This window comes from Condylura cristata, unplaced genomic scaffold, assembly GCF_000260355.1.
Source record: "Condylura cristata isolate star-nosed mole 26May11 unplaced genomic scaffold, ConCri1.0 scaffold00011, whole genome shotgun sequence".
Lineage (NCBI taxonomy): Eukaryota > Metazoa > Chordata > Mammalia > Eulipotyphla > Talpidae > Condylura > Condylura cristata.
Window position 1 is genome coordinate 15,775,565 of NW_004567112.1, and position 12,506 is coordinate 15,788,070.

The window sequence follows — 12,506 nt, forward strand, 5'->3', positions numbered from 1 at the left end:
ATTCCTCATGTGATTTCTCAGAGACCCAGCAAATTAGGAAGAACTCTTGCTGTCTTGAGTAATGTCATGATGTAGTTTATTTAATTGTTTATGTGATTGGAACTATGGTATCTTTCCTCCCATTCAATCAGGGGTGTTGGGGGCAAGCTGGCTGTGATAGCTTTTCAAAATTCTTAAGTGTACGGCATTCCAGAATGTTGAAAGAGAAAGGAAGGAGGCAAAATTTGTCATAATGGGGTAGGTCTAGTATTGGGTAGAGCCAAGACATCTCATTCAATTAAGGGCTCAAATTTAGATACCGAATTATCTCCAAGTGAGACTAGGAACACAAAGTGTGTGTGTTAACTCATTACCAAGCGTAAATACACATTTAGTAAATGCCACAATATAATCCTACTTTTTCTATTGATATATTTATTTACTTCAAATATCAGGAACCAAAATAATAATCATCATCTTGGAAAGTCCTCACCTTGGTAGTCCTAGCTCAGGGACTATGGCTCCCGACCATCTCGGTGGGGTGTTGAAAAGGGAGGGAAGATTGAATCACAGCACTAAGAAGGTAAAGCCACTTCCGCTTGAGTTTGATCCGCGACTGCCCGGGGTGAGCCACAAGGTCTGGCAGACCTCTCCTGACCCGCCCGCTGCTCCCCTCAGCAGTGTACTTCGTCGATCTGTCTGTTCTGCACCCCACTCTGTTTCTGATGAATCCTCTCAACGCCCCTGCACCTCTGGCCTGTACCCCAGTTCTGTATGCACAAATAAATAAATCTTTTAAAAAAAGGAAAAGAAAAGAAAAGGGAGGGAAAAGGGATAAAAGGGTAACTTGGGCAGCCGAAATTTATTTCAAGGAGCTCTCCCAGATCTTGGGGATTTGGGATCTGCGCACCAGCGGAGGTCCGCACAGTCCCGAGTTATAGACAAATCTGGGATTTTACCCAGACAGCCGCCACGCAGCCCAGCAGCCAGCCACCTGAAAGACCGCAGGAGGCGAGCCGAGGCGGGGTGCAGACTGGGGCGGGGCTTCGTGTGCAGTGGGCGGAGACTCGCTGCTTAGGGCGTGGTCGGGCGCGCGAGAGGGCGTGGTCGAGAACGGGGTGGAGCGGAGGCGGAGCGAAGAAAAAACCCAGGCGGGGACTGGTGAGCTCGTGCTGCGCTGCGGCCGACGTTGCTTCCCGCCGGAATCTTAGCGTCAGCCGGAAGGACGGGTACTGCCTGAGCGCCCTGGGAAGAAGCCGGCCGGAGGCGCGGGCGCGGCGGGAGGGGCTACGAGCGAGTCTGGTTTTGTTTCCGTTTCCCTCCGTTCCCGTTCTCCTTCTGCAAACCGGAAGGTGCAGGGGCAAGGGGGACCGGTAGCACCGTGCTGCTCCAAAACGTTTATGGTCCTTGGTCCCAGGACCCCATTAAAGCATTTGCAGGGTACGCTTTTATGAACATCTTCCAAAAGTGAAGGCAGGTGTTCATCCGTTTTGAAGTTGATATTTTGGGGGAAGGAAAAACTCGCGGGAGTGTGGAGATTTGCCATATGAAACTCGCGGGTCCTCACATGCCTCTTCCTCAAGCCCCGGGGTTTGACAGACTTGGACTCTCCCAGAGTTCTGGATGCACAGTCAGGACCAGCTTGGGTTGATGCCGATTTATTCCTTTATAAATGCTTCGCATCCTGATGTTTGTGTCTATCAACTAGATCCTCGGGTCCGTAAAGCCACCTAAGCTTGGCTGGAAGCTACAACTCAGCCTCCTGATGCATTCTGAATCCAGGCTGTGTGAAGACGAGACTCCTTCCATTTTGTGGGGTTTGGATCCTGTATTTCTGGCCTTTGCAAAACTCTACATAGGGGATATCCTGGACTTGAAGGAATCCTCCCAGGTGCCAGGTATGCAACTGGTTGGCTTGTGCTACGCCCGCACCTCGCCTCCTATTCCCACAACTGTCTTCCTGCTGCAAGCTTGAAATGACTTCGCCTGGACCATAGAGTGGGTTCATTTCTATGCAAGTTAAAAACAATGTGAACTTTTTTCAAATTTTATTTATAACTGACATACAACATTATAATAATTTCAGGTGTGCATTTGGCATTTGTATGCAGTACAAAGCGTTGTCTTTTTATGTTTTTAGCAAAACTTTTCAAATTTGCTTTATTATTGCCTTGGGCCTTATGCTCTACCCTACATTCCTGTGACTTATTTTACTTTATAACTGGAAATTTGTCCCCATTTCACCATCCCCAACTCACCTCCCAATGTGTTCTCTGAAACTAAGAATTTAGTTATGTTTTGTTTAGTTTTTCAGATGCCACATGTAAGTGAATTCACATGATATGTATCTTTACTGTCTGACAGACGTCACTTACCATAATACCCTTAAGATTCATTCATGTTTCACAAATGGCAAGCTTTAGTCCATTTTCATAAATGTATAGTATTTCTGTGTATACCACATCTTATAAATCTATTATTTTTAACAGATTCTTGATGGGGTAACTTGTACTGAGGAATTTTTTTTTTTTAAAGATTTATTTATTTATTCATACAGAACTGGGGTACAGGCCAGAGATGCGGAGGGTGAGAGGATTCACCACACACAGAGCGGGGAGCAGAACAGGCAGATCGACAAGTACACTGCTGAGGGGAGCAGCGGGCGGGTCAGGAGGGGTCTGCCACGCCATGGGGTCACCGCCGGGGAAGGCGGGAATCGAACTCATGAGGAAGCGGCTTTAGATTCTCAGTGCTGTGCTTTAACCCGCTGCGCCACCAGGGAGGGCCTAGTGAGGAATGTTTTTACCCACTTGAAGCCTTTCCTGTGTAAAAATGCTCGTTGTTTTCCCATGAGCCTGCTCTTAATGGAGCACACACTGACCAGGCATCCCTAGGCCTGTTCCTTTCCCCAACTGTACCTCGTTAGCTGACCAAAGTATGTGACTCACCTCCAAGAAAGCTCAGGTAATTTCTTTCTAAAAACAGGGATTAACCATGCTGATTTTCCTGTGGAGTTTTATTTTGAATTAATCAGAATCAAAGTGATATAAACTCCATGGCAAGGACATTATCTGCCTTATTCACTCATATAATCCTAGTGCTTACAACAGTGGGCCATCAAGAAATAATAATTGGAGCAACAAAGCATTATAAATGTAAAGCCAAAGAAATCACTTTCTTAAATTAGAGTCGTGATTCCTAAAGACAGGCTATTCAAACCTAAAAATAAAATATGTGTAGTTTGGGATAGATTTAAATCATAGAACTATAGATGGGTCTTCACATGTTTTTTGTGCTAAATGATACGTTTGGTTAAACTCTCCTTTTGAATCAATAACAATCTATGAGTCAAAAATAGTCAATTTAATGAGAAGACGTTTTGTGTGTTTCCAGTTCGATCTATAAATATATTTGGATGACCTTACAGTAAAGCCTTCTGTACAGATTTTTCACCACACCTTTGTTTCCTAATTATTGTTGGAAATGGCCTGTTTTTTCCTTGAAAAACCTCCCTCATGGTTTTCCTTTTTCCAGAACAGTCTGGTATTCTTCATAGCTCATCCTCTGTGGAAGAAATTAATTCACCCCAAATGCCAGCCTTGCTTAAAGATCTCTGTAGGTGCTCAGGAAAGTATCGGGAACATGATAAGGGCTTAACTGTTCTGTGGGCGAGAGATTTTATTCTGCATTGACATCAAACCTGGAATGCTGGTCAGTGATATTTGCTATATCACAGGTATAATGTGTCAGGTGCAGTTTTTAAAATGAAACCTCATGGTTAAAGCAGACATCAATGATAATTTTACTGAATAATCTTCTTTAGACTGCACTGCGGGGTTCTGAGGAATGGGGGATGCCACTAGTCTAGGATTTTATTTTTATGTTATGTTTGTCTTGGTTGTTGTAAAGAAAAAACTTAAATTGCGTAAAATTTAGGAATGTGTAGGTAGCAAAGAATATCTTAAAAAGTAACAGAAGATTTTTTTTGCATCAGTTACTTGTGATGGGGGAGAGGGGAGAGGGCTCCCTTTTTCACTACCCCGCAGTGCAGTCTAAAGAAGATTATTCAGTAAAATTATCATTGATGTCTGCTTTAACCATGAGGTTTCATTTTAAAAACTGCATCTGGCACATTATACCTGTGATATAGCAAGTATCACTGACCAGTATTCCAGGTTTGATGTCAATGCAGAATAAAATCCCTCGCCAACAGAAAAGTTAAACCCCTATCATGCTCCTGACTTTCTTGAGCACCTACAGAGATCTTTAAGCAAGGCTGGCATTTGGGGTGAATTAATTTCTTCCCCAAAGGATGAGCTATGAAAGTCTACTGTATCCTTAAGTGAAGACCTCATCAGCGTTTTTATTAAATGTGGCCCAACACAGACTGTGTAATTTTGGAGGACTGGCCTACATCACAGGGTGACTTGAGGACTTCCCCGGCTTGTGTCATTAGTCCACTCTTCTCATGGCCTTTTCCATAGGCTGACCTTGACAGAACACCTTTTGACCAGCTCATTTCCCCTTGTTAAAGAATGTTAGCTCTTTACTATAAAAACCACCTTAATGCACATACCGGGTGTCTTAGGGAGATCCAGTGAATACTGGGACCGGTCTCAAGCTTTCAGACATCAACAGCACAATACCCCACAATGGCTTCAGGACTTTCTGGAAAGATATTACAGGGTCAGGCCGTAGGCCCTCCCTGAACTGAAGAGGCTCACAGCTCTGCCTCCAGTTGCCACTGTCCAATGAACCACACAGAACCTGTAGTATTTGTCTCAGACAGTGCCTGGCAACCAGGATAGAGACCTTCAGCTGGACTGGGGGAGAAAGGGGACAGTTTTCTGTAGCTTTGCTCTGTTCCATGCACAATAGCAGGCAATATTGCATGTACAGTGCATTTGGGGAAGCAGAAAGGGCTGACTGCAGGTAGATCTCTGGTCTAAACCTCAGGACACTCTGAGACCCAGCTGGCCCTACAGGAAAGCAATGCTGTGTTGTAGCCCTTCTCTGCACCCAAGCTGGCCAGGCTTTGTGGTGGTGCACACTTCCATGGGCAACTGCCTGCATCCCTGGGGGAGCTGGGGGGGGATCATTCACTCTTCCAGGTTAAACTTCCTTGCCACACAGAAGCCTGAGCTTGTGTACAGAGGTGATGGGGTCTCTCTCCATCGAGGCACCTGTTCTCCTTTGTGTTTGCTCAGTGCAGACAGGCACATGCAGAGGACTGAAGGACCTCGCCAAAGTTGGTACCTGAGAGCCCTGGAGCTCATGATAAGGGCTCAAAAAGTCAATTAGATTTGTCCTGCTCTTAAAGGCTCATGTATTTTTTGTGGAACTAGTTTGTCTTTATTCACTCCAAGTGTTCCTGGACAGTGATGGCTCTGTGTTAGGGTACACAGTACCTCATGCAGTCATCATTTCAGCTCAGGGCCCCCAAGTTTACCCTGGGCCTGGTCCTCAATCCAGTCAGTCATCTATGGAAATGTGCCTGTGAGGAGGAAATGGGTTCTTTTGACTTAATTTGCCACCTTTTACTTTCTTAACCATTTCACTTTTCTAGAATCTCTCTGAGACACAGAGACTCCTCTATCTCCTGGGACTCTACTATGAGTGACTCATCCTCGGCGCTCTTATCTACCCAGAAACCACCAGTGGGAGGCATTCTGGGAGTTCGGGAGGGCTTTGGGGTTCAAGCCTCAGGCCCCTGCCTTGTGTGTCTGGAGAAGGGAGCCTCTGACCACACTTTGGGAACACGAAGGAAGATAGCCAAATATCTGAAGTAATAAATGATTCTTTATTCAAAATTCATGTATGTATTTTAAGAGGAAATGGCTACGGTTTATGGCCCCTTTCTGAAAGTGAAAAATTCTGCCATCACGGGGTGGAAAAAGTCAGGACTCTTTAGCTACAGGTGACAGAAACTCAGCATTATTGACTTAAGTCAGATAGGGAGTTCAGGCACAGATATTAGGGGGACACCAGAAAGAAGCACGGCAGAAGCCTGGACAACACCAGGGCCTCAGGTTAGAATCAGGGACCTGTGCTGCCAGCAGGTCCCTCTGTGTCCTGTCCCTGAGACCAGAAACCTCTGGTGTCAGTGGTTCATCCTTTCAGTTTCTCTAGATCTGTCATGTGGGTTTTGAAAACAGGTTTAAAAAGAGAAGTATTTGAGTTGTAATCTGCGGGCCCCAAAGGGTGGTGTTTTGTAACCTCATTACCTATTTTTTCCTTTTTCCCTTAAGGAAAGGGAAAAAAAAAGGAAAAAAAAAACAAACCCTAATTCAAAAAATGATGGATGGTTTTCCTAGAAAAACCCTAGTCAAAAAACCAGTGAAGGCTTTCTAGTGGTTTCCTCTCTCCTTTTCCAGTCTCTCAAAATACAGCTGTGCATCTGGTTCCACTTTCTGGCCCCTTGTGAGAGGCCCAGAGGGAGGTGTATCTGACCCATACACATGCAAGAACATCAGTAACATTTAGTTGGGCAACTTCCTCCTTTTGGACTAATAGGAGTGTCCGTAAAGCCAGGCTTTGTACAGAGGGCCCTTAAGTAAAAGACATCAGAATATCTCGGGCTTGCCCTTTGTGGAGAGCAGATTCTTGAGTCTGGAATTTGAACAAGCAACATGCCACTGATTTTTGACATCCACTCCCACCTGCTGTCTCCACCCCATAGCTAACACTTAATGAAGCAGAAAATATGATCATATGGAACTTGCCTTTTGTTGTTTGTTTATTTAATTTCAGGTGTATATTTTTACAACGGGCATCCGATAAGACAGGTAGATATCTTGGGAACTGTTGTTGCAGTAAGAGAAAGAGATGCTTTCTACAGTTACGGAGGTAAGAATGTTGTGTCTTGAACGTATTGAATAGACGGGCCTGGAACTGACCGCTGAGTCTGAAGCAGCCTGGCCTTGAAGGGCTGCAGGGCTGTCAGGGAGCCTGTGCTTTCCTTGTGGAAGGCGCTGTTGGAGCCACAACGTGGGCCAAGTGCAAAAGGAGGAAGCAGGGCAGACACAGCAGCGTCAGTGATTGGTTGACTCCCCTTCCTACTGAAGCTAACAGGATTCTAATATTGAAGAAATATCCTTTTGTGATTATTTCTTTATGCTAAATAGTTCTGGGATCATGTGTTACATTGGCATGACATGCACAGACAAGCAGTGCATATGAGATTCCATCCTCATTCTCCTAAAGAAACCCTGAACATTTCAATGTCTTTAAAATCATTTCTGTGAAAATACACTAATGTTTTATATAAAATAGATTATTCTTAGGTTTCTGTTTCTCAGTGAGGCATCAATATCTTTTAATAGCAGTGAGGATTGCTCTTCATTATAACTTATATTCTCATATGCTATGCCTAGAACATTTAAGTTGTTCCAGCTTCTAGTACTGTAAGCAGTATTGCAGTGACCAGCCTGAAAACAGACTTACACACACACACACACACACACATCTATGTATTTGCTCTGCCTTTCCCCTCAATTATTGGAAGTAAAATTTGAGACCTATTTTCAAACTTGCTCTTTTGAAAGTTGGAACTAATGTAAATTCCACTACAACATATGAGGGTGTCAATATTTTTAATATTTGTCATTCTAGTGGTTGAAAAATTGTTTAAGTTTGCTTCTTTTTTTTCTGGTAACTAATAATGAAGCATACTGACAAATCTTCATTGGCCATTTTTGTATCTTCTATAAAGTGTATTCTCTTTCCTTTTCTACTTTTTCTCCTGTAGTCTTGGTCTTTCCTTATTGGTTTGTATAAGTTCTGTTATTTATTAAAGCTTTGTATTTATTAAGACACCCCATCACTTGGGGAATTGCTATATAATATTAGTGTTTAGTGAATCAGATATTAGACTTTATTTTTAAATGGGTTCTGGTTTTTTAGGTCTGCTGAAGAAATTTCCCCCCCCCAGCCCCATCAGCTATCAGCCCAAAGTTAAAACATATTGACCCATATTTTCTTCTTAGGTTTACCTGTTTTGCATTTAATAAAATGATATCTATATAAAGTTTATTTTAGTATAAGAACTATTCTTCTTGGCTTCTGCTTTTAACACAGATTTAAACCAACAATGAAAAACTGTTTCATTTTTTATATGCTTTTACAACAGTCTAGCTGATGATTTTTTTTAAATAATTAAGCCCCCTCACCCTGTGCTTAGCAATCTCTGTTCTAATTTTGTCAGAAATTAGGCAACAAGAAAACACCTACCATCCCATGGCAACCCTCCAAATTTCTCTGGAGTTAACAATGCAAGTGCTTTGGGGATTCTTTGATTTTTTTTTCCCTAGGGATAAAGTAAGCCAGATCAGATTATTTAAGTGACCAAGAGTTCATTATTTTCTATTGTGAAAATAAAACCTTGCCTTTCTGTGGTATATTTGACTTCCTTACCTGCCCTTCATTGGGAAGGGCTGGGCAGAAGCACTGTCACAGAGAAAAGCCCAGGCCAGAAGACTTGGGGTGCTTTGTCTTGGCAAGTCAGCAAGCCAGGGAGAGAACAAATAGTGACAGAAGGCAGCGTGCTGAGCGCCTGGGCCACAACCACAGACCATGACGCACTCTTATGTCAGGGTAGGAGGGAAGAGCTGACTTTGTGTCAGGCACAGAGTCTTGGCATTTTGCACTGCACTCCCTGTGGACCCCACTTCTAGGAAACGGGTAGATTCAAGAGTCATTGGTCCCCCGGAGGTAGGGTAGGTGAAATGTTGACTTTCTCCACTGGGTTCACGTATGACCTTGACATCCTCCACTGGGTTCCTGTATGACCTTGACATGTGCAGACAAGCAGCTCCCACTGGTGTATGGTGGGCAATCCATTCTCTCATGAAACGAGGGCTGGACAAGGGATTTGCCCAGCCAGGCTATTAAAAATGCCACCTTTTGGTTTGGCTGAATGCAGTGAGGATGTGCAAATTCACCAACTCTTCCAGCAATGCCCAAATCTCTTCTATCCTTTTATGCTTCTCTTGCAGTGGATGACAGCACTGGAGTTATAAACTGCATCTGCTGGAAAAAACTGGACAATACTGAGTCTTCCTCAGGTAGTTTTATTTGCCACGCCTTCCTTTTCTTTGCGACGAGCTAGTGGATTAAATTTTATCATTTAGCCATAGCATTAATGTTCCACATGTGTCCACTTGTGAATTATAACGGCCAACTAAAAGCACTGGCAGGGTTTCTGGGCCACTCTGCAAAGTGACGCCACCAGGAATCCAGTTGTTTTTCTCTCCCTGTGACTTTGGTGCATATGAGTTACTGGAAAATCAGCAATTTATTTCTGCCATGCTGATTATTACACACGTCAGGATGTTTCAGGTTATTTCTGGTCACCTTGCTCCTGGCGTATCACTTGACCACATTTGATTCACAAGTGGATAAATGTATTCGGAATGATTTTGAAGACTTTCCTTCTATGTGGTCGCCACTAACTTCTGAGCTGCTATGACGTGACTTTTTTTTGTTCAGACAAATATACCAGGAATTCCAAAACTGATGAGAAGGTAAGATAGGATTTATTTGATGTTAAATGGTATATTGTTTATTATTTAGTAAGTTAATAATATGTTCACAATAATATATTAAATGATATAAATTGAAAGAGAATTTAAAATTGTATATTAAATCAATTGATGATAACTAAAATGGTGTTTGGAATATTTTAGTATATTAATAATTCTCAACCCTACTGCTCCCCTCAGCAGTGTACTTCATCGATCTGCCTGTTCTGCTCCCCACTCTGTCTCTGGTGAATCCTCTCATCGCCCTACACCTCTGGCCTGTACCCCAGTTCTGTATGCATAAATAAATAAATCTTTTTTTCAAAAATTATGCAATGTTGGTGATCAATTTTGGCTCTAGAAGAGACTCAGAACCCGGGGCCTCCTTTTACTCTGTCTTACACAATGAGGTCCTGTGTATAGAGGGGTGAGACAGTAAAGGTAGCCTGCTCTTACCTGTGGTGTCCCTCTCCTATGTAAGATATTATGAGAACATGTAATACTTACAGTGGTTTGTTCTTTTCCTTTCTGCCAGTCAACTGTCAAAATCTCAGCTTCCTGCTGTGATGATTGAAACACTCCTTTGCTTAATTTTCTGATGGATCTATGTTTAAAATTTGGTCATCAGTTCATGTGACTTTGGTATTTTCTAATCTGGGAACTCCTAAATCAGTAATTTGCTTTACTTTGGAAGCTTTATAGATTAAAAAACAAAAACAAACAAACAGAAAGAAAAATCAAGAATACAACAGGTTTTTTTTTTATGCAGTTATCCACAAGCAAGAGATAAACTTACTTGACCAAATGAGATGAGTTTTTTAAAAAAGGTTTATTTTTATTTATTTATGCACACAAAAACTGGAGTGTAGGCTAGAGGTACAGAGGGTGAGAGGATTCACCAGAGACAGAATGGAGAGCAGAACAGGCAGATCGATGAAGTACATTGCTGAAGGGCGCAGTGGGCTAGATAGAAGTCTGCTGTGCCATGTAAGTTAGCTCCCTGGCCAGGGATTGAACTCATACCACAGTGGCTGGTGATAGTTTGATTGCAGTGAGACTTTAACCAACCCCGTGACACCCAAATGAGAAGAGTTTCATGTATGTCCAGGGTATTAAAATGATTTGCAGGTGAGATTTCTGCTATTTTCTTTTTTAATCAGACAGTGTCATTTGAATGTACATAACTTGTTTCAGACCAAGGCTCAGCAACCCTTTTCTGTACGGGACCAGATAAGTGTTTTGTGGGTCATAAAGCCTCTGTCTGGGCTGTTCAGTGCTGTTCAACATGGAAACAGCCATGAACTCTGTTCATAAACAAAGGGGCATGGTTGTGTTCCCATAAAACAGAGAGGCTCTGGTTATGGATGGGCTGGCCCATGGCCTGTAGTTTGCAGACTCTGGTTTTTGGCATTGTTAAATTTTCAAAATCAAATTTTTTAAAGAAATATAATCAACAGAAATTTTATATAAATTGCTTAGGTAAAATGTCTATAATCTTGAGTTAGGTTTTTGAGGTATCTGCACATAGATGTAGAAAAGAGCAGTCACAGAGGATAGCCTTCATTGGCAATGGGTTTAAGACTGATAAGAGAAGGCAAGAATACAAGGAGAGATTCTGAAAATGATTCTTACAGAAAAAGTGATATTTTAACATTGTTCCTGGCTATCCTATTCTCTCCTTTTAATTTTATTGCCTTCAGTTTAAAAACTTTCCACTGGAAAGTGGCCAAGGAAGACTAATTCTTTAAACAAAATTTAGTCTGAGTCAAAATCTTATTCCAGTCAGTTAAGGAGTAAGAATATAATATTAACTCCTATAAATGTCATACTGAATGTATCATTTGGACTTAGGCTTATGAGAAAAGTTAAGAAAGCTTGGCCCTTCATATTAGAATTTTAAAGAGGGTTTATCTTTCAAGGAGGAATAGGCTACTTAACATGAAATTCTGTCAGGCTCCAGCCATCTCATTATACTCATTAAATTACACAGCTTGAGCGCTTCATTCGGCAGCTTGGCTCACCTTGTAAGTGAAAGCTGGGCCTCTCTTTCTCAGACCAGCCGTCAATCTGACCATTTCAGCCATGCTAGATGAATAGCATCTATTATCATTGATGATGTCTGAATAATGACAATGAAATTTATAAGTACACTTAGAATTCTGCCTAAGGAGAAGAGCACTTAGGGATCTCAACACAGATGGAGTAACCTTTTAAAAAGTAACACTTGGGTATTTTCTGAAGAAACCCAATAAGCTGAGTAGCTTTCAAGCTGATTGTGTCTAGATGCTAGCGGTGGGTCACTGGATACACAGAGCTCTCCCCGGGCTGACTTGCCCTTGGCGCAGTAGATGTGTTAAGAGGAAAGTAATGCCTTTGCACCTCACAAAAACCATGGTTATCTAAGTGGTATTAGATTCAAAAGCTGAACATTGGGTGAACAGACCAAAAGAGAGATTCATTCCATCATAGAAATCCTAGTGAATGACAAACTAGAAAGAGTAAAGCAGTAGGCAACAAATAAGCATTTAATTCATGTTGCTAGTTGGGATACACAAGAATATTTTTAAAACATCAAGTTGCTTAAATTTGTAATTTAAGTGGTGAGGAGGGGAGGAGAGAGGAAGGAGGCAGCAAGGGAGGAAAAGAGAGAGAGGGAAGGGGAAAGATAAGAGATTAGCCTAGTTATCCACAAAGGTGAGAGCTGGAGATTAAGGTGTGAAGTACTTAGGTGGGAATTCAGCTCAAGATGAATATGCTTTCCCCATGAACAAAACTGCAAGTGGAAACACTTGGGTAGCCTCTCTTTTGATGCCAGACCTCTGTCTCCCTGTAAGGACATTTTGAAGGATTGTTTAGAGGTGTTACCCTCAACCCAACCCTGGCTGAACCTTGCAGGATCCAGAGCACAGGGCCTCACAGAGCCCTTGGGCCACTGGTGATGCAGAGGTGCCAGCCAGCGTGACCCTGGGGTTGTTACGCCTCCTTGTCCACTCCACTCCTTTTTCTCCA

The 12,506-nt window shown here is 42.5% G+C and overlaps 1 protein-coding gene across 4 annotated transcripts in view; it reads left to right on the top strand.

Moving 5' to 3' along the window:
* The first annotated feature begins 1,147 nt into the window (after window positions 1-1,147).
* Window positions 1,148-12,506, top strand: part of OBFC1 (oligonucleotide/oligosaccharide-binding fold containing 1) — a 26,907-nt gene continuing 15,548 nt past the window's right edge. The window contains exons 1-4 of one of the 4 annotated variants that reach the window (XM_012723390.1): window positions 1,148-1,208; window positions 1,688-1,877; window positions 6,730-6,825; window positions 8,973-9,041. In XM_012723390.1, the coding sequence (XP_012578844.1) occupies window positions 1,745-1,877; window positions 6,730-6,825; window positions 8,973-9,041 (298 nt within the window). In that variant the 5' untranslated portion in view covers window positions 1,148-1,208; window positions 1,688-1,744. Of the gene's footprint in view, window positions 1,209-1,229; window positions 1,878-6,729; window positions 6,826-8,972; window positions 9,042-12,506 lie in introns of those variants that run through there. The other 3 variants (XM_004681004.2, XM_012723391.1, XM_012723392.1) reach the window with 3 other exon arrangements.